Source organism: Podarcis pityusensis (genome assembly GCF_964106645.2).
Source record: "Podarcis pityusensis genome assembly, chromosome: 11".
NCBI lineage: Eukaryota > Metazoa > Chordata > Lepidosauria > Squamata > Lacertidae > Podarcis > Podarcis pityusensis.
The window spans coordinates 37,943,337-37,964,612 of NC_138036.1; the positions used below are offsets into that span (position 1 = coordinate 37,943,337).

The window sequence follows — 21,276 nt, forward strand, 5'->3', positions numbered from 1 at the left end:
GGTTCTTCATACAAAAGCAGAACAGGCTAGTGGTGGATCTTTGATACTGTTGATGGGACAGTAGGGACAACAGGGTGGCACTGTGGTCTAAACCACTGAGCCCCTTGGGCTTGCTGATCAGAAGGTCGGCAGTTCGAATCCCTGCGACGGGCTGAGCTCCCGTTGCTCTGTCCCAGCTCCTGCCAACCTAGCAGTTCGAAAGCACGCCAGTGCAAGTAGATAAATAGGTACCACTGCAGCGGGAAGGTAAATGGCGCTTCCGTGCGCTCTGGTTTCCGTCACAGTGTTCTGTTGCACCAGAAGTGGCTTAGTCGTGCTGGCCACATGACTCGGAAAGCTGTCTTTGGACAAACACCAGCTCCCTTGGCCTGAAGCGAGATGGGCGCCACAACTCCATAGTCGCCTTTGACTGGACTTAACTGTCTAGGAGTCCTTACTTTACTTAGTTTACTTTTGATGGGACAGTATCCTACGCTGCATCTCAGAGCAGCAGGTCACTCTGCCCTCACTCTGCCCCTCATCAGGTGCATGAGACGGCTGCCTCTCTCTTTTCAAGTTTAAGCACAAACTTACATTTCCGTAGCGATAGGCAAGGTGCTGCTGGCTCTTTGCTATGGCTTAGAGGATGCCTGGAAAAACTTAGGCAGAGGGCCTTCTCGGTAGTGGCGCCCTCCCTGTGGAACGCCCTCCCATCAGATGTCAAGGAAATAAACCACTTCAGAGCTAATGTCTCCTTGATTGTAGTTGTGAGAGGTTGCCTTATATTGAGGTAGGCAATTAGCCCATCTAGGCCAGCACTCCCTGTTCTAATGGGCACGGTTCCTTCATGTTGCCTGATGTTCTTCCTCGGTGGAAAATAGGAGCTGGGACTTAAAAGATGTTGATGTACCTTGGAGGCGGGTCTCAGACTGGGCAGCTTGTGCCCATGAAAATGCCAGTTTCCTAAGAGCACAGGAAAACAAAAACTTTCACCAGGACAACTTTTGTGTTTTATTTTTTGGAAACAAAGCACCGGCGTTGAGACTGTTGGCTTGCATGGATTATGTAAACATAAGCAAATTTATGGAAAATTTCTGTAATTTATAGTCTGATTCACCTACTGATGTGCAGGGACAATGTGCTCCATGGGGCACTGGAGCTTCAATCTCTGGGTCCTGTGAATCATGCACAAACCCACCTGTGGCATTAGAAGTTGCCTCTGTATTATCAAAACATACTTTTGAAACCCATGAGGCCTAGAAACTCTGCTATGGGATGCTGAATTGGTGTCCCAGTATCCAGTTTTAAATTTGAACCCATGCAATAGGAACATACATGGGTCATATCCAACTAACTCCTTCCACCAGCGCAAGAGATTTTCCTTGTGCAATAGATCTTTTCTCTCTGGTCATGCGTGAGTGGGGATTCGAACCCTGATCTCCCAGGTCCTAGTCCGACACACTAACTACTACACCACATGGACTTCCTAGAGTACTTCTCCTGCAGGGCAGCTCTATAAATTGAGTAGGTATATAGGGAAAGCCAAATCTCCCTTAGAGAGAAGCATTCAAAATACTTTCCTTGAAGTTTGAATTTGTTTGAATCTAGATTGTTTTATTGGATGTTTCGATGCATTGTAAACCACTTCTGAGATCCACTCCCCCCTTAAAATATAAAGCAGTATGGAAATGAAAAGAAAATAACAATAAAAAATAAATCCCATTGGTGGGAAAGGTGCCTAGACGTTCCATTGTGGCCACTGCAACAAAGGTTTACGGTGCCATTTGGCGATTCGCTGATACAGTGGAACCTCGGATTTTGAGCCTCTCGTAAGCCGAACGTTTTGGTTTTCAAACACCGAAAACCGGAAGGAAATTCTTCCGTTTTCGAACGCGCCTCAGAAGTTGAATGGCTTCCAAGGCGCATTTCTCCTTTTTCTCAAAGGAATTTGCTGACCGCCCATTGCGCCTTGGTTAACGAACATTTCAGAAGTCGAATGGTCTTCCAGAACGCATTATGTTTGACAACCGAGGTACCACTGTATACCTGAGCTTCGAACACTCTTTCATAGGTAACCTTTGACAGGCTGAGAGCGAGTGAGGTTGCTTAGCACCACCCAGTGAGGTGACACTGAGTAGAGCTTTGAACTTTGCGCATTAAGTATAGAACTCAGGTGTTTGTGTGGCGTAGGTTGTCTTAGGAGAGCTGGGATTTATGGCAAGTGCTCCTTACTGGTGAGCTGAGAGGATCGAGTGGAATGGAAGTATTAAAAATGAATGAGCCAAAGTAGTTCGGAAGGAAAGTTGGGGCGGGGTGGGGTGGGGGGGAGAGAGGCGAAATGTTTAACAAAGGCATTGATGTTTTAAATGCACAACAATATTACCTATTAATAATAAATGGTGTGGTAAGAGACCAAATGTGCCAGAGTAAGTTATTGCAGTTTATGGATTAGGTCAGAGAAACAAGTAAGCAATGCGGATGGTGTCTAGAGGTTCAGTGACTAAAAAAACATTTGCATGAGCCTCCTCAAGGTGGGCCAGTGTGGGGTGTGTGGGAAGAAACATTTAAGGGGCAGTAATTGACACAGCAGCTTAGCCTGTAGCTTGGATGGGGTTGTCCTGAGGGGATACCTCCCCCACTGTGTCGAAGAATAGCATCCTGGGGAAAAATGCATTTGCAGTTCCTGTGTATTGCAGTTACATCCAAGATGGATGTGCTTTCTTAGCTCATCCAGGGCTGGGCCTACCGGCATTGGGAGCCTGCTAGCTAAATTTGGAAAGCAGTTAGTGACCATTGGAGGACTTTGAATGCTACCTGGAGAGCAGTAAATCATACCTTGATTCTCTTTCATAGCAAAGACCGAAACAGCACGTTCGCCGGCGGGTCTGCTACAGTAGTGGCTGGCTGCCTCTGCCAAGACCCCATACTCTCCAACATTTCTCTGATGAAAAAAGGAACGTTCTGTTCAATACTGCTGCTACTACTGCTATTACTAGTACTACTACTAATATTTATACCCCACCCATCTGAATGGGTTGCCCCAAGCCACTCTGGGTGGCTTCCAACATACGGTACAGTCAAACCTTGGATCCTGAATGCCTCCGGTTTCGGCTCCCAAACACTGAAAACCCGGAAGTAAATGCTCCGGTTTCCAAATGTTTTTTGGAAGTCGAACGTCCAACGCGGCTTCCGCTTGAGTGCAGGAAGTTCCTGCAACCAATCTGAAGCTGCGCCTTGGTTGTCGAACATTTCGGAAGCCGAATGGGCTGCGGAACGGATTATTTTCGACAACTGAGGTTTGACTGTATATGAAAACATAATAAAGCATTAAACATTTAGAAAACTTCCCTATACAGGGCTGCCTTCAGATGTCTTCTAAAGGTTGTATAGTCACTTATCTCCTTGGCTCGGGGGTCGCATAACACAATACCCTCCAACATTTCTCCGATGAAATTAGGGACGCCCTAAGGAAAAGCGGGACATTCCAGGATCAAGTCAGAACTGGGATGGCTTCTGTAAATCCTGGACTGTCCCTGGAAAATACGGACATTTGGAGGGTCTACAACCAGCCTTTTTCTCCTGAAATGTTGTTGGGCTATTTATTTATTTAGAAAGATTCATAAGCTGCTTGATCACAAAGCTTTCTAAGTAAAAAGATTGCAGCCAAGCTAAAATACGCAAAGCTGTTGAAAAAACAAATATACATAAAATCACTGTCTGTAAAGCACAGATAAAATCAGCAAAACCCTTAAAAACTAATAGAGGTAACTACAGTATATGACTACAACTCCTGTCATCTCTGACAATTTGTGATGCCGGCTGGGGAGTCTGGAGTGTGTTGACCCAACAACATTGTGTTGAGAGTACAGTGGTACCTCGGGTTAAGTACTTAATTTGTTCTGGAGGTCCGTACTTAACCTGAAACTGTTCTTAACCTGAAGCACCACTTTAGCTAATGGGGCCTCTTGCTGCTGCCGCGCTGCCGGAGCACAATTTCTGTTCTCATCCTGAAGCAAAGTTCTTAACCTGAAGCACTATTTCTGGGTTAGCGGAGTCTGTAACCTGAAGCGTATGTAACCTGAGGTACCACTGTATAGTGTTGAAGAAGGCTGTTTTTATAGTCTAGTCTGAAGCATCGCATAGAAATAGAAATTGTGATAGGAGTGGATGTTGCAGTTGGTTACTAGACAGTGTCCAATGTTACTTCGAGTAGACCCGTTGAAATGAATGGCCTTAAGTCTATGGTTTTCAGCGGGTGGTATTCTGAGTATGATTGACATTGGACACTGCCCTGAAGCAGGGCTGGAAAACCTCAGATCCGGGGGCCAAATGCATCCCTCTAACTAACCCGTGAATTCTCCATATGTCATATTCCTTACCTGTCCTACTTTGCACCCTCCTTGAGAAGTTGTTGCTTGGCTAGAATGCCATTTTGAACTCTTATAATGCCTTTTCTTTTCCTGAATAGAGGTTAGGAGTGTGTATAAGTTAGTCTACCGTAAAAGTAAAAGGACCCCTGACAATTAAATCCAGTTGCGAACGACTCTGGGGTTGCGGTGCTCATCTCGCTTTACAGACCGGGGGAGCCGCCGTTTGTCTGCTTCCTCAGACAGTTTTTCCCGGGTCATGTGGCTAGCATGATTAAGCCGCTTCTGGTGAAACCAGAGCAGCGCATGGAAAACCGCTTACCTTCCCACCACAGCAGTACCTATTTATCTACTTGCACTTTGACGTGCTTTCGAACTGCTAGGTTGGCAGGAGCAGGGACCGAGCAACAGGAGCTCACCCCGTTGCGGGGATTCGAACCGCCGACTTTTGATCGGCAAGCCCAAGCGGCACAGTGGTTTAACCCACAGCACCACCCGCGTCCCTCTACAGTGGTACCTCGGGTTACGTACGCTTCAGGTTACATACGCTTCAGGTTAAAGACTCCGCTAACCCAGAAATAGTACCTCTTGTTAAGAACTTTGCTTCAGGAAGAGAACAGAAATTGTGCTCTGGCAGTGCGGCAGCAGCAGGAGGCCCCATTAGCTAAAGTGGTGCTTCAGGTTAAGAACAGTTTCAGGTTAAGTACAGACCTCCGGAAAGAATTAAGTACTTAACCCGAGGTACCACTGTACTGTACAAAGGTAAAAATGATAAGAACATAAGAATCTGCTGGATCAGGCCAAAGGCCCACTGGTCCAGCATCCTGTTCTTGCAGTGACTGCTAACTGTGGAAGCCTTGTAGGAAACAAGAACACTCTTCTCTGCTGTGGTTTTCAGAAATGGTATTCTCCAATCCATGGAGGCACAGCATATCCATCACGGCTAGTAACCTTGGCTAGCTTTCTCCTCTCTGAATTTGTCTGCTCCTCTTCAAAAAACCGTCCAGGTTGGGGACCACTACAGCAATTTCCATAGTTTAACCACACTTTTGCCTCTGGCCCCATCGCCCACTGGCATGTAGCTCCTGCAAGATTGCTTAGAAGGGAATGCTGTCCTTGAGCTGAGAAATGGTTAGCCAGTTGAGTCACAATCTGCGACTTCCCTAATACCTTAGGGCAGTTTGAGGATATTCTGTAGACCTGTTAATAATGGAGCTCTGCGCCTGATTTAAAAGTTAAATCCACGAAAGATGATTATTTATCTGCTTGATCCTGGCCTTGCTGGAAAGCAGCAACTCGAAATGTGTGGTTTAATATATTTTTTAAAAGGTCCTTATCCCAAAGCCAAGAATACTAATACGTTTCAGATTATATTGCATTATGGTTTCTAAATTGAGAGAGAGATGTTTACATTGCCTTGCATAATGCATCCATTTCTTTTTATAAAAAACTACCCTACTTAATACAGACTTTGGAAAACTTTGCTGCCTTTTAATAGGAGTTGTGTGGCCTGTAGAGACCAGCTGCAGATCAGTGCTGCACTCAGGGCAGCAGGAAGGCAGACAATTGCTTGGCACCTTTTCAAGGCTAAGTGGTCTGTGGACAAAGCTCTACTTCCCTGGGTCTTGTTTAGGCTTAATTCTCACCCTTGCATTTGTTGGTGAATACCAGGAGTGGGGAACATGTGCTGCTCCTTGAAGTTGTGGAACTCCCATCAGTCCTAGCAAGCATGGCCCAATGGTTGATGGGAGTTGTAGTTCAGCCACATCTGGAGGGCCAAAGTTTCCCTTTAGTTCATGAATAGTAGTAGTAGTAATAATAATATTTTTTATTATTTATACCCTGCCCATCCGGCTGGGTTTCCCACCACTCTGGGCAGCTCCCAACAGATTAAAAACAGAATAAAACCTCACATATTAAAAACTTCCCTAAACAGGGCTGCCTTCAGATGTCTTCTAAAAGTCAAATAGTTGTTTTATTTCCTTGACATCTGATGGGAGGGCATTCCACACGGTGGGCACCACCACCGAGAAGGCCCTCTGCCTGGTTCCCTATAACCTCACATCTCGCAGTGAGGGAACCGCGAGAAAGCCCTCGGAGCTGGACCTCAGTGTCCGGGCTGAACAATGGGGGTGGAGATGCAGAAACCAAAAGAGAGCAGGTGACCTTTTATTGTCCTTTTCATGGTACACGCATCCCCCCATTTAGTGGGACTGCGGTGCCAGGATGTTGGGCGAGCTCAGTGTTTCCTCAGCTTAAGTCTCCAGCTGTTTTTGGACTACAACTCCCACCATCCCTAGCTAGCAGGACCAGTGGTCAGGAGTGGTGGGAATTGTAGTCCAAATGGAGAGCCAAGTTGGGGAAACACTGGACTGGATGATCCTCACCCTCGCGATCTTGCTGGCCAAGCCTGCATCATCAATAGTCAGGAAGGATCTGAATTGTGTTCTAGCAACATTCGGAGGGACACAGTTTCACCATGCCAGCCCTATTAGGCAAATATTGGGAGCAACGGTGTTTGGGTTTTTGTTCTGTTTTTACCCCACACCCCCAAAATTCTTATACAGTGGTACCTCAGGTTACAGATGCTTCAGGTTACAGACTCCGCTAACCCAGAAATATTACCTCGGGTTAAGAACTTTGCTTCAGGATGAGAACAGAAATCGTGCGGCCGCAGCGCGTCAGCAGCAGGAGGCCCCTTAACTAAAATGGTGGTTCAGGTTAAGAACAGTTTCAGGTTAAGAACAGACCTCCAGAACGAATTAAGTTCTTAACCTGAGGTACCACTGTAAATCAAGTTCCTCCCAAGGATAGAACTAGCTGATTGATAAAAGAAAACAAGCCCCTTTCTGTGATTTCTCGGAGAGATGTTCCCCTTCATCGTGGCTGGTGTCAATTTTATGGCACATGCAAAGCGAAGATGGCAGTGGGGGAGAGAGTTCTGTCTCTCATTAGAAGTGATTTGTCCTGCTAATCTCTCACTTCAGTGTGAGCAGACTTGCACTTATTTCATCCGGCCTGCCAAAATTAACTTTCCCTCGCTGAGCGGCACTGGCAAGGCTGCAGAGAAGGGCCCGAAGTCATGTTGCTTTTTGTGTTTGGAGCTGCTAGATCATTCTGCTTCCTGTTCTAGGGCAAAGCAGCTGTTTTCAGATTGCTCTTTTTCTCTCTTCAGAGAGAACTCCTCGGCAGAGGAGTTGGCTACACAACAAATTACTCGGAGAGACAATCTCCAGTATATCCTCCCTCAGGGTTCTCAAACGGAGCTTTAACATGATTAATGCCAAAAGAGGGATTGTGAGTTGCTTCAGTGGAGTAGAAAGGGGCTGAATTCTTGCTCCAATCCAGACAACACTCAAAGCCAACTGCTCTCTTCCCCCCACCCCCCAAAGGGGGGGAAAAAATCCCCGCTGGTCTCAGCTGTGGCCCCCGGCTATGCATTTAACAGATTGCTTGGCTGCAGCTGGTCTGCAGATAGCCGTCGAAGTGATTAAACCGAAGGAAACCGTTGGAAAATTCCAGTCACCCAGCACCGGTGGGAACATGTGGTGCTGAAATAATGAGGGTGTGTGTTTTGGGGTGGAGAGGAGGGAGGGGGTTGGGGGGGCAGGGCGGATGTCAGGGCAAAGGGGTGTTTAAAACACTGCTTGCAATTTCACATTTCACTTCTTTCAATGTCCTGTCTTCTGCAAAGGTCTGGATAAGCTGTGCAGACTAATAGGCAACCTTGCATTTATCTTGTGCCGAGGACCTACTTTCCTTGTAGCACAAATGGGGTGGCGAAAGCAAAATGGGAAAATTTGGTCTTTTGTGGAATAAGGCTTTTGTTTTAATGTCATGGTGGGGGAGCCCTCCTGCGTACCTCTTTCCTCGATTTCTTTGTAATCTTGCCCTGGAATACTTGTGTAGATCTGTGGCCTTCCCCAGGAGGAGTGTCCTGTCTTCTGCAGCCATCTTGGACAGCTGAGGGGAGGGCAATAACAGAGAACAGCCAGTCCCCAGGCTGAGTCCAGACTCCTCTGAAGAAAGGGCTCAGAAATAAGAAAGGCTTCAATGGAAGGATCTGAAAATCCCTTTGCCCCTGTGAATGAGCATAGGCTGAAAAGTGGAAGGGCATTTTGTAACTTTCTGTTTCTGAGTTTGGAGGGTTTACTTCTTCTCCCTCCCCGACTTTGGCTTCCTGGATTTTGGCGACACCCCAATTCTGTCGCTTTCAGTGTGCCGAAATTGGGCCTGCAGGCCTGGTCTGGGACCCTCAGGCATTGCAAAGTCTGCAAGTTTCTCAGAGTGCTTTTCCTGGGGTTCCTATGGGCTGCACGTCTCTCTCTCTCTCCAGGCAGCGTATTTCAGTGCAACACGTTACTTGCCTTCAACATTATTTCTAAGTCCCCCACCATCTGCTAAAGTTACTGCTGCATAGCTCTCTGAAAACTCAGGGTTCAGGCAGCTTGTCTGTATAGGAATACCTGGAGGAGGCTTCCCCAAGCTTTAATGTTCAAACCAGTACTTCACAAGGAACTAAGAGCTTCCCAATCCACTTCCCCAGGGATGGGTTCATACTCACAGGAGGGCATCGTAGAATTGTAGAGTTGGAATAATAATAATAATTTTCCCCAGCCACTCTGGACAGCTTCCAACAAAGATTAAAAATACATTAAAATGTCACACATTGAAAACTTCCCTGAACAGGGCTGCCTTCAGATGCCTTTTGAATGTCAGGTAGTTGTTTATCTCTGACATCTGATGGGAGGGTGTTCCACAGGGCAGGCGCCACTACCAAGAAGGCCCTCTGCCTGGTTCCCTGTAACTTCACTTCTCGCAGTGAGGGAACCGCCAGAAGGCCCTCAGTGCTGGACCTCAGTGTCCGGGCAGAACGATGGGGGGTGGAGACGCTCCTTCAGGTATACAGGACTGAAGCTGTTTAGGGCTTTAAAGGTCAACACCACACTTTGAATTGTGCTCGGACATGTACTGGGAGCCAATGTAGGTCTTTCAAGACTGGTGTTCTGTGGTCTCGGCTCCCGAGGGTCTTTGCAGGAATCTCAGCTAAAACAGAAGCCCCTCCAACCGCTGCTTAAAAACCTCCAAGGATGCAAATTGTCCACAACCTCCCGAGGGAGACCATTCTACCATTGAACAGCTTTTACAGTCAGAAAGTTCTTCATGGATCCATTTATGGGACTCAGGGGAGTGGGGGAGCCTGTCTCACAATCATTGCAGTGAATCTTTCTTGGTTGCTTAGCATGGGACAGGAGGTTGCCCTCAGAAAAAAACTTGCTTCTTCATCCCTCAATGTCCCCAAACTCATTTGGCCACTCTGAAGGGGTGTTGTTTTTCCTACAGCAGACTCCTTGGCCTGTAGTGAAGCCTGAGGAGTTTCTCTTCACTACAAGCATACTAATGCACATTTATTTCATGCCATCTTTTCTGTGGCATAAAACCCTCTTTTTATCACTCTGTAAAAGTATCGTTCAATAGTTCTGGAGTTTGAGCATACCCTCGCTCTGTTAAGTGGCAATTCAGCTAGAACTTAACAATACAGAGAGTTGCTAATTCTTCTTTCCCTCATGAACTGCTCCGTCTTGGAGTAGTAAGCCCAAGCGCTGGGAACGAACCTTTAGAAAGGTTGCATGTTAACCTGCTTATGATTTCTAGAATTTAGGACAGCCTTCCTCAGCCTGGTGTCTGCAATCCAAAAAATCTGGAAGGCATCAGGTTGGGGGAAAGGATCATCTGAAAGTGTTTTTCAAACTTGGGTCTTCTGCTGTTGTGGGACTACAACTCCCATCTATCCCTGGCCACTGCTCCTGCTAGCTAGGGATGATGGGAGTTGTAGTCCAAAAACAGCTGGAGACCCAAGTTTGAGAAAAACTGGTAGAAGATGTTGTTTGCACCGTGACATACAATTCAGATACACCATTTTGTGATGCTCCAAGACTACTTTGGGGCAAGGTTGGTTTCTGTTTCATTGAATGTTGCATGCTGATAATTGGACGGTGCTAATGGTAGCATCCTAGTGGGTGTTGAATTTGGTGCCCGGCAGCGAATGGAGTCTTTTTAAGTGGAATTTAAACAGCTGCACGTAGCCAAGAGGTGTGTCGTGTCGTTCCCTGCTCTAATTCTGCTCTTCTTGGCTTCCCTTTCCTTCTGCAGATCACCATCATCTTCAAATCTTACCAAGACTGCACAGATCAGAAAGTGTACCAGGCCGTGACCGACGATTTGCCTGCCGCCTTTGTCGACGGCACGACCAGCGGTGGCGACGGCGACACCAAGAGCTTGCACATCGTAGAGCGAGTGAGCGGCAAGTATGTGGAGATGCACGCCCGGTACATTGGGACCACGGTCTTTGTGCGCCAGCTGGGCCGCTACCTGACGCTTGCCATACGCATGCCGGAAGAGCTCGCCATGGCTTATGAAGAGAGCCAAGACCTCCAGCTCTGTGTGAACGGCTGCCCCTCCAGCGAGCGCATCGACGACAGCGGGCACCTCCCTTTGCCCGTGATGGGGCAGCTCCTCCCTCCGGGCGCTTCCAGCCAGACCCGGTCCGTGTACACCTTGGAGAGCGCCACGGCCAAATGCCACGAGAAGATGCTTCTGAAAGACATCTATTTTTACTCTTGTGTGTTCGATTTGTTGACCACCGGCGATGCCAACTTCACGGCAGCTGCCCACAGTGCCTTGCAAGACGTCGAGGCTCTGCACCCCAGGAAGGAGCGGTGGCACATCTTCCCCGACAACGGGGCGGCTGGCCAAGGGCAGCAGCTTTTGTGTCTTAGTCTTGGACTCGTGTGCTTGATGCTTGTTGTGTTTTTGTAGGGTTGTGTTGGGTTCCCCCATCCCCGAGAACAAAGGTTTAAAAATATATATTGTCATAATATATTGACTTAAAGATTATATATGTATATACCATGTATATGAAGGGATGCTTCCGCCTTTCCCACCCCCTCCTCCTGGGACGCCCAGCGGATTGTACATATTGTGTTAGTTTTTCTTTCCTCATGTACGTGGATGTAATATTCTTTTTTTGATTGTAATAATTTTTTGCTTTGCAGTTGGTGAAATGTTTTATAATGTCCTTTCATCAGGACCCGATAGAAAGCACTTTATTTTTTATATATTGAATATTTATGTGTATCTAGGTAATATGTAAAGCATTTAGCCACGTGTACATACATCATACCCAGTGCTCCCTCTAAGTATTACCTAGCTGAACTCACGAGCTTCTGCGGTCCTTTCCCCCTCCTCTCTCTGCTTCGCCTTTTGAGGCAAACACAAGAAGTTGGCTGGAGGGGGGAAGATAGGTGCAGGCCTGGGATGAGCTAATTCTTCCTTTTGGACCCTGGGCCAGTAGCCAGCCTGTGTTCCATAAGAACAAAAAGGTCATTTGATATTGATCCTCACAATTGGAACCGCCCCTTGCTGCATCATTCCTGATGCAGATGTTTCCCGCCCCCTTCTCCTGAGGACTGCTTTCTTGTGTGTGATGGGGAGGTGGTATTTTGTGCTCTGGTATTGACTCGCCAAGTGCAAAATGCATTTCTCGCCTCGGGTCATGAAGGGCACGAACGTAGAAAACGGTGTCTCTGTCTCCTTCCCAAACGTACACGTGTGAAACCCAAAACTCGCCGAGGTTTTTGGGGCTTGGTCTCTTAATATATATCGATTATATGGATATCTTCAAGTGGTTTGTATTAAGTGTGTTCCCTATGATAGTGGTAGGCCTCACTGGGTTAATCATGTCTGATTTCTCTCTCTCCTCTTTGCCCCCCACCCTCCCAAAAATGTAGGCACCTTCAGCCTACCTAAATAAGTTTTTTGCAACAACTACAAAAAATAATAATCCCAAAGCCTTGGAGATAAACCTTTTAGAATTCTGACTTTGGTGTTTGTCTAAAAAAGGAGAAAATAAGGGAACCCCCCCAGTTTGGTCCAAAAAGCTTGCTGTGCCGGCCTGTATTTTACGTTTGGAGCCTGAGCAGCCTAAGGCAACTGGAACATTTGCTCAAAGATTGCCTGGTCACCATTCCCAGATCTAGTTTTTTGTTTTTGTGTTTGCAACTTGCTAAAGTGCAGTAGCTTCTTCTGTTACAAAATTCAGACACCGAAAGAGAACATTGAGGCACCTTTAAAGATCTGACTGATTTTACCAGATTGGTGATGCAAGCGGTAACCCACAAAGCCGCAGTCCAACTTAAACATGTCTGGATTCTACCTCCCACCATTCCTGACGTCGGCCATGCTGGCAGAAGCGGATGACATTGCAACAACAACTGGAGAACCGCAGCTTTTGTGTCTCGGGGTGCAGCTGTGAAAGTGTACGTCATGTTAAATTTTTGAGGTGCCCCAAGATCGTTCCTTTCATACGGCGCAGGCAATCATATACACATTTCATGTTTAGAGGCTCAATTCCCACTCCTGTGTTTTGCTAGAGGACCCTGTGGCATATTGCAGCTGCAGTTGGACCTACACCCAGCTCTTTTTCAAAAGGCTCTCTGCCAACGTTTTTCCTCCCCCCTATGCTCTCTTGATCATCCTGGGGGCGAGGAAGCTAAGAGTACTTCCCCCCTCTCCCTTTTTACCTAGGAAAGCCCACTGGGACACTTGGGAGAATCTTTGAGCTCTAGGTTGGCATCTAGGCGGGTAGCAAAACTCGCATAGCATCGAAGTGCCAACCTCATTCCAGATTTAGTGAGCAGGGGGTAGCTGAAATTGCTAAGTAAAGGAAGGTACGGAGCTAGGGCTTAGCTGAAACTTCTCAAAATATTTTTTTTCAAAAGAAACAAACTTCTGAACTCCTGACAATTTTTGCTTCTGGATAATTTTTGGCAAAATAACCTGGTCCTAGATGAACATGAAGAATTTTGCCCTGGCCATTTTAACTGGAGTACCCAGAGGTGCAACCTGACACAGACCTGTGGCTCCATCCACCTGTTTCTTTGGCTTTTGTGGTCCTGGGCCAGATTTCCTCTGTCTGAAACGCAGATGGCAATGACAAAGGCATGAGAGTTGTAGTCAACAACACTGGGAGGGAGCCATGTTGACTAGCCTTGGGTTAGGCTAGGGGATACAGGTGAGGATTGCCTTGTTGGGATGAGGCTAAATGCCATTTGTTCAGCAGAATGAGCTGTGCACCTACTGACGCCCTTGGAAAAGATGCTCCTTTTTAGATTTGCCTCAAATCTAAAACTTGGCCATAATAAAATTGGCCTGCATTGCAGGACCAGTTCAGGAAGTAAGAAGTACTGGAATAAAGCCAAACAAAAGCTTCATAATATTTGGTTCCCTTCGTGGGAATCCTGATCAGTTTTGGGAGAAGAATATTTACGTCCTTTTTTATATAATTGTGGAAAAAGTTGGAAATGCTTTCGGAAAAGTTCCTAAGTGAGGTGAAAATGCTGGCCACTGTGCAAATGAATTGGGCTGGCACTCGGAAGTATAGCGCTGAATTTGCCGCTTAGTCCTCTTTTCCCCACTGCCAGAATGGTTTTAAAATGGCAATTTTGTGTAAAGCTGTCCTTTTTTTTTTTTTTGTTGGTCAGGGCAGCAAAACCTCCTCCTCCCCCTCCCCCTGAATCTTGTCTGGAGAGAAGCGTTGATGGTCTTAGAATAGTTGGATTTTCCCATTTTTTTGTGTGCCAAGTGGAAAGGTATTTGTGGAAGAAGCCCGATAGACAAGCTTAGAGGTGTAACTGCTGTGTGAGCCCATCGTAAAGAGCAGCTGTGTGCTAGCTAATTTCCTGTGTTCCCAAGCCCCGCGAGTATCTATGTACACTAATATCTAAATCATAAAGTCCAGAGATAAGTAATATTTCAGAAATGTTAGAACCTGGAGTGTGTGGGGTTTTTCTTTTCTTTCTTTCTTGTTCCTGCTGTGGGATTTCTTGAGAAAATGTTATTTGCACATGTTGGCTCTCGAAGTCCATCACAGTCAAGAGAGCTTTGGTTAATGCCAAACATATGGATAGTTTGAAGCGAGCGAGTGGTGTCTGGGGACAGCTTGCGCTTAGAAGGAACACTAGTTTTCACAGACACTCCAAACGGCTGGCTGTCTCTCTCTCTCCCTGAAGGCTTCAAACTTATTTTTATGCTTGAAAGAAAGGGGGAGAAAGAAAGAAAGAAAGAAAGAAAGAAAGAACCCACAGTGTGCCCAGTCTTTGCAAAGCCCCCTTTAGATGTGGTTCATGGATATACGAATAAGTATACATTTGTGTAAAAACAAAGAAAAACAAAGTGACCATGCAGTGTACAAATACTTTTAAATTATTATGATAGAATAAAGCTACATACCATGTTGTGGAATGTTTGTAATGTGGTTTTACTGACCCCTGGTGGACGCCAGTATATGACACACGAGACGACGGGTAATGCTCATAAGCCCTGTGTGATGTGGCTGGGCTACAAGGGTTTTTTCTAGCGCCAGCTCCATTGTGCCAAGGCAACTTCTGCCCTCCTGCGTGTTAAGAAGATGGAGCACAGCCTTATCCTGAGCCAAGGCATAGGGCAGTTTTGTTCCGCACTGTCTACATTGGTCCAGGACCTCAATGGGTCTCGTGATCCCAGGGATTTGGACCTGTTTTTTGTTCTAGCGTGCAAAGCATGTTCTCTGCTGCTGCATTATGGCCTTTCCTAGTAAGGTAAAAGGTAAAGGACCCATCAAAGGCGACTATGGGGTTGCTGCGCTCATCTCACTTTGAGGCTAAGGGAGTTGCTGTTTGTCCGCAGACAGCTTTCTGGGTCATGTGGCCAGCATGACTAAACCGCTTCTGGCGCATCGGACCACCACAATGGAAACCAGAGTGCACGGAAACACTGTTTACCTTCCTGCCACAGCGGTACCTATTTATCTACTTGCACTGGTGTGCTTTCGAACTGCTAGGTTGGCAGGAGCTGGGACAGAGCAATGGGAGCTCACCCCGTCATGGGGATTTGAACCACCAACCTTCCAAGAGGCTCAGTGGTTTAGACCACAGCACCACCCTGGTCCCCTTTCCCAGTAGCAGCCAGCTTTCCAATGTGATTCACTGCTGAACATGTAGGAGTCTCTCATTATATAGAGTCAGGCCATTAGTCGTTCTGGCTCAGTTTTGTTGACATTGCCTGGCAGTGACTGTTCAGGGTCTCATACAGGGATCTTTCCTCAGCCCTACCTGGAGAAGTGGAGAATTGAACAGATCCTTCCCATGCAAAGGGCCCCATCACTGAGCTACATACCCTTGCACTACAAATTTATAGGATCACAATGTTTCGCTATAAAGGTCAGCACACTAAAGTAAAAAAAGATACTGCAGGCGCCAGTAAGAATTACAAGTCATCCTCAGCAGTACGTAAATTGCTTTTTTAAAAAAATACCATAATTGTGTTTTATTTTTCATGGTTCAAAGTCATTCTAAAAAAAAAAAAAAAGACATGGAATCACTTTGATGTGTTTTTTTGTTCCACTTTTAGAGACCTCCTTTCTCAGCAAAACTTTTTTTTGTCGTTATTATAAAGATGCTTGCAACAAGGCTGTTATCTTGCACATACTATACTGCAAAGAATGGTTGAAATGAAAGGGCAGTGGCACTACACAACCGCTTTATGTGATTGTTCATTGACAATAACTCATTTGTTTGCGCCAAGGACAAGATGAGCTTTACCTTTAGACTGCTTCAGCTAGGTCTACGGAAGGCCTCTACATGTTCAGAGAATTGCAGAGAGAACATGGTTCTTTTTGCCACAACTCATTGGGATCGGGACAAGAAAACCTGTGAGTCGGGCTTTCCCCATGCTCTCTCTGGACTGCTTGACCCGAGTAAGATTTAGCTCCCTGCCCCCCATTAGATGACAAGCAGATTGCTTGCTGAATTCCCACAGGCATCTGGTTGGCCACTCTTGAGAATTAAGATGCTGAACTAGTTGGGCCATCGGCCTCATCCAAGCAGGCTCTTAAGCTGTATCCCTGGACAACAGTAAACATGAATGTATGCTCAACGTAATGTACAGTGGTATCTCGGGTTACACACACTTCAGGTTACAGACTCCGCTAACCCAGAAATAGTACCTTGGGTTAAGAACTTTGCTTCAGGATGAGAACAGAAATCGTGCAGCAGCAGGAGGCCCCATTAGCTAAAGTGGTGCTTCAGGTTAAGAACAGTTTCAGGTTAAGAACGGACCTCCGGAACAAATTAAGTACTTAACCCGAGGTACCACTGAAACACGATTTTTGACACGTTCGGTTGAACGAAGTCTTGGATTAAACCAAGGGCTGCCTCACATCAGTCTTACAAACGCACAGGCCTACTCATGGCCTCTGCAGGGACTAGCTTCAGTCACTAATTCTTCAGTCATCGTGAAGCACCAGAAAATCCTGATAATGTGGGGAGCCCTTATACAGGGGCCCAATCCCCACTGCCTTATATATGAGGATTGCCTGGGTTCAAAAGCCCAGTGGCAACCAGTATTACTGCATCTCAGACAGACATAGGATTTGGGTTCCACAGCATTGTCTCTTGCAACTGGAAACAAGAGAACAATGCCGTTACTCACTTTTATCACCTTTGCTTCTAAAACATTTGTAGCAATTCAGATCATTTCCCTAAAGTCCATTTATAGTTCGATGTAATGCATGCTTTAACACATCTGCGACTCCTCTTGTTTTTAACTCTGTTCAACAGCATTCCGCTCAGCAAGAACACTGGATCCCTTCACATTCTTACAGATCGCAAGATCTCCTGGGGAATCTCCAATTTCACTTTGCAATAATCACATAGCGCTACCATCCAAAGTTTGCATTGTTGCCAAATCGTAACAACCAGCTTTTCAGCTCGGATTCCTAGAGCAACGTAAGAATTTAAAATCAACAAAATTATGAAAGCAAGTAGAAAAGGGGGGAAGGTCTTTAAAGGTTTAGGCAAATAAAATGCTCTTCCCCAGGTGATTTAAAAAATGCAAAGAGCTGGCAGACAGCATTTCAAAGATGGCAAGCCACAGCTTAGCTGCCCTATCACTACTGCCACCTGCTGTTCTGCTTGTGACACTACAAGCAAGTTAGCCTGGACTAGTTTCATCCATTCTCCCAGGATGGAGAATTCTTGGTACCATCTGACAAATCCTCCTGCAGCCAATTCCTTGTGTAGCTGCTCGGCTTCAGTGAACTCCCCGAACAACCTGTCCTCTCCATTCAAGGTGGACAAGTTGTATAGATAAAATTGACTTCAAAATTACACACCTCAGTTGGTTTTATGCTTTTCTTCGCAGATTCTCTTTGTTCTTGGTTTCACTTGGATAAATCATTTCGATATCCTGGTCCGTCCCCCCCGTCACTCATGTTGCTGAATCTGTGCTGAATTTACCAAAGTTCACCTGTTGCCAACACAATCATAGCTCATCAAACTGCAGGTCAGTAAAAAACAGCGGCTTGCAAGAACCTGTGAATCCAAAAGGTAGGAATTTTGAGTTTGAATAAAGCAAAATTTGCCAATTACGTCTCAGCTAATGAGAAATATTTTCAGGTTTTAAGCACTCAAGAAATTCCATCCATCTCAGCAGCAGTGGCTGAGGTGACAGTTAAATTAAAATGTATCTACAGTAGTAGAAGCCAAACCCTCTTCAGTAGCTTGACAGAACATTCTGAATCGTTTGCTGCATACATACTCCATGTGCATTAAAACACAGGGACTACTAAGGATGATGTGTCATCTTATATTTGCTATGTAATTGGCACGGCACCCCTGCTAAACCCTTCATACAGCATTTCTCAAACTACATGAGCTTCCAGCGTCACTCTTACTCCCATTTCACAAGCATGAACTTGAAAGGGCCAGAGACTATTCAGTATATTCATAATTCAGCAAGGATGTTAACACAAGCCGTGCAGAACAAAACTCAAATACCGTATTTTTTGCACCATAACACTCACTTTTTTCCTCCTAGAAAGTAAGGGGAAATGTCTGTGCGTGTTATGGAGGGAATGCCTACGGATGGCGGGGGTGGGGGGTGGGATCTGCTGCAGTCGTGAGCAGAGGAGCCATGGTTCCCCTTCCTTCCCTCCTCCGTGGCTTGCTTTGAAACAGCAAAGCGGGAGAACAGCCGCTGAGTGGGGAGGAGAGAGGGACAGAGAGCCTGCTTGCTTTAAAGGAGCAAAGCGGGAGAGGAGAGGAGCCACTTACACGAGTGTAAGCGGCTCCTGTCCGGTTGGTTCCTTTAAAGCAAGCAGGCTCTCTGTCCCTCTCTCCTCCCCACTCAGCTCGCTAAATAGCAGCAAAGTTTTTCAGCTCGCTAAGCCGGCGATGAGCGGGGAGGGAGAAAAGCAGAGCCTGCTTGCTTCAAAGGAGCAAAGCGGGAGGAGCCTTCTCCCCTTATACCCCTCTTCTTCATTATTAGCAGCATCCTTCTCCACCCACCCCACACATGCTTCTTCTCCCCTTAAACCCCTCTTATGCATTATTAGCAGCATCCTTCTCCTTGTCCCTTGAGTGCTTTTCCTTCCCTCCCCACTTAAAACATGGTTACAAAGCACGGATCCACATGGATCCTCAGGATTTTTGCACTGGGTCACCCCAAATTCACCATCAGATCACATAGCATGTCCATGGGTACATCTTGCACCCAAAAAATCACGCACCCACTGTTGCCTGGGGCCGCAGTGGTGCAAAAACGTGGTTACAAAGCATGGATCCTCAGGATTTTTGCATTGGGCTACTCCAAACTCACTGTCAGATCACATGTCTGTGGCCACAGCATGAACCACAAAAATCATACATGCACTGTTTCGTTTAGAATTTTTTTCTTCTTGTTTTCCTCCTCTAAAAACTACATGCGTGTTATGGTCGGGTGCGTGTTATAGAGCAAAAAATATGGTACTCATCTGCCGGGACTTGGTCACTGTCTTCCAGAATTAGAAGCAGGGAACCCCACGCCCCCTTTGATTGCGTCTCCATATTTATAGCAGTAGTGAAACATCTGGGTTGTAGTCTTCTCCTTGCTCCAGTTCAGAAGTACCATGGATTAAATTAACATTGTTGATTCAACCTGTTAATTCTGGAACGTGCCTGCTCCGTAATGGTAAGCATCTATGGTGACTACATATGCTTTTAAAATATTCATTTGACCTTCAAGTAGTATGAATATAGTCAGTACTGTACCAACCAGTAAAATCGCTGCATCGAACCAGAGCATATTTATAAATTGGCACTGAGGGTAAAGTAAAAACATTAGCCAGGGTCCTCTGATTCAGGATACATTTCGAAGTTGCATTTTGGTACTGAACAAGTTGTCAATCTCAGTCCTTAGGGAACAGCAGAAATAGAAATCTAAAGTAACTATGTACTGCTTAGTCTTGCTAAAATGAATTATCTCAAACTAATTGAAATTGTGATGGCCAGTGTTTAAACACTGATGAAAATTTATTGAAATGACTATGCATATGCAATCTTCAAATCCATGCTCACTTAGTGAGACTTGTTTATGTTATAAAAACAATATCCAAGCATCACTCGAAGTTCTCACACTACAACATCAAAGCAGAATTTTAGTTTTTAAAAGGCTAACCAATAATTTAAATAAAGTATCTTATTATATAGCTATGATAAAGAGGTTACTTTTTCTCAGTTTTAGTCTGAACAATGACTCCGCAGCAGATATTTTATTTTAGAAATTAATACTTTTTCACATTTGAGGAAGGTAGGCCAAGTCTGAACGGAAATGTCTGGGGGAGGGGGGAGGAGAAGCTCATTTAATTAATTTACAATAATTTACAGCCATTTTGTAAAAGGGCATTACAACTGATCAAACTGGGGAACATGTGGCTATTTTACAATTCTAGGTACAGAATTTAAATATTCAAGCTTGTGATGAAAAAGCGGCAAGGTGGTCGCAGTGTACAATGTAAACAAGTAGCTTTGGAAAGTGAACAGAGTCCTTGAATCTTTATTTTTTTAAAAAAAACAACAACCTCTTGATTCTTTCCTGAAATATGATCACAGGTCAACATGTAAATGCTCATCTAAAAACATAATTTAAATTGTGTTCAGAATAAAACCACTTCGATGAGGAGGAGTTCAGATTAAGATCCAGTCTGAGTGGGGCAGTGTTGAGGTCCCTGTAAAAAGTAAACATATTTTCTTTAAAAAAATGCGCTACAACATTTGTAGCACAGTGCAGCATTAAAACTTTAAATACAAAAATATTTTCTCTTCTGTTGGGATAATAGACCTAGCATACTGGAAAGTAGTAACAATACTGCTACTCATAGCACATACGGTCCATGTCTTTCAAGTCATGTAAGGCAATTGCTGTGTTAGTTTATTGTGTATGGCAAAAAAAAAAAAAAAGTCCAGGAAATGTTAGTCTTTGCTATGTCTTCCGGCTACTCCACATATGTTCCGGTGTACTTTTGTGATCTGATGAATGTTCAAAAGGAGATCTGTGTCCTAAGGGAGATCTGGAGTCATAAGCTCTCTGATCTAATGGTGACCTAGGACCGCTGCTGGAAGCTCTGTGGTCCATTTGCCAGTCCGAGTGATACCTATAGTCCCTCGAAGATTTATGATGGCTGTAGTCTGAACTGGATCGATGGTCTAAGTGTATCCGATGATCGGAGTGTGACCGACTGTCTTTTAAGCTTCCTTCCAGACTGGACCTGTGATCTCTGTTCCTATGGTCATCTAGCTTTCTGTGCTTTCCATCACTGTAGTATCTGAAACACAAAATAAATACTAGTAGAAGCTATCTTAAAAGAGTAGGCCTTGTAGAAACACAACAGGATTTTTTAAACACACACACACACACACACACACACACACACACACACACACTTGTTCTTCTAAGAACAAAACAATAAAAGATTCCTGAAAACTAAGGGAAAAAACCAACTGATTCTAGCATCCTGGTGTGCTCTGTGAGGTGGACAGGATAGCACAGCGTAGCATTGCATCACTTTTCTCTCTCA

General features: G+C 45.4%; 2 protein-coding genes across 6 annotated transcripts in view; one reads left to right on the plus strand and one right to left on the minus strand.

Annotated features, from left to right (window-relative positions):
* Nucleotides 1-14,648, plus strand: part of RGMB (repulsive guidance molecule BMP co-receptor b) — a 39,087-nt gene extending 24,439 nt beyond the window's left edge. For all 4 annotated transcript variants that reach the window (XM_080972863.1, XM_080972865.1, XM_080972866.1 and 1 more), the window contains one exon: nucleotides 10,500-14,648. In XM_080972863.1, coding sequence (XP_080828989.1) covers nucleotides 10,500-11,165 — 666 coding nt within the window. In that variant the 3' untranslated portion in view covers nucleotides 11,166-14,648. The remainder of the gene's footprint in view (nucleotides 1-10,499) is intronic.
* Nucleotides 14,649-19,952: 5,304 nt separating this feature from the next.
* The window catches only part of CHD1 (chromodomain helicase DNA binding protein 1), a 43,637-nt gene continuing 42,313 nt past the window's right edge, over nucleotides 19,953-21,276 (minus strand). For both annotated transcript variants that reach the window (XM_080972205.1, XM_080972204.1), the window contains exon 37: nucleotides 19,953-21,024. In XM_080972205.1, the coding sequence (XP_080828331.1) occupies nucleotides 20,682-21,024 (343 nt within the window). In that variant the 3' untranslated portion in view covers nucleotides 19,953-20,681. The remainder of the gene's footprint in view (nucleotides 21,025-21,276) is intronic.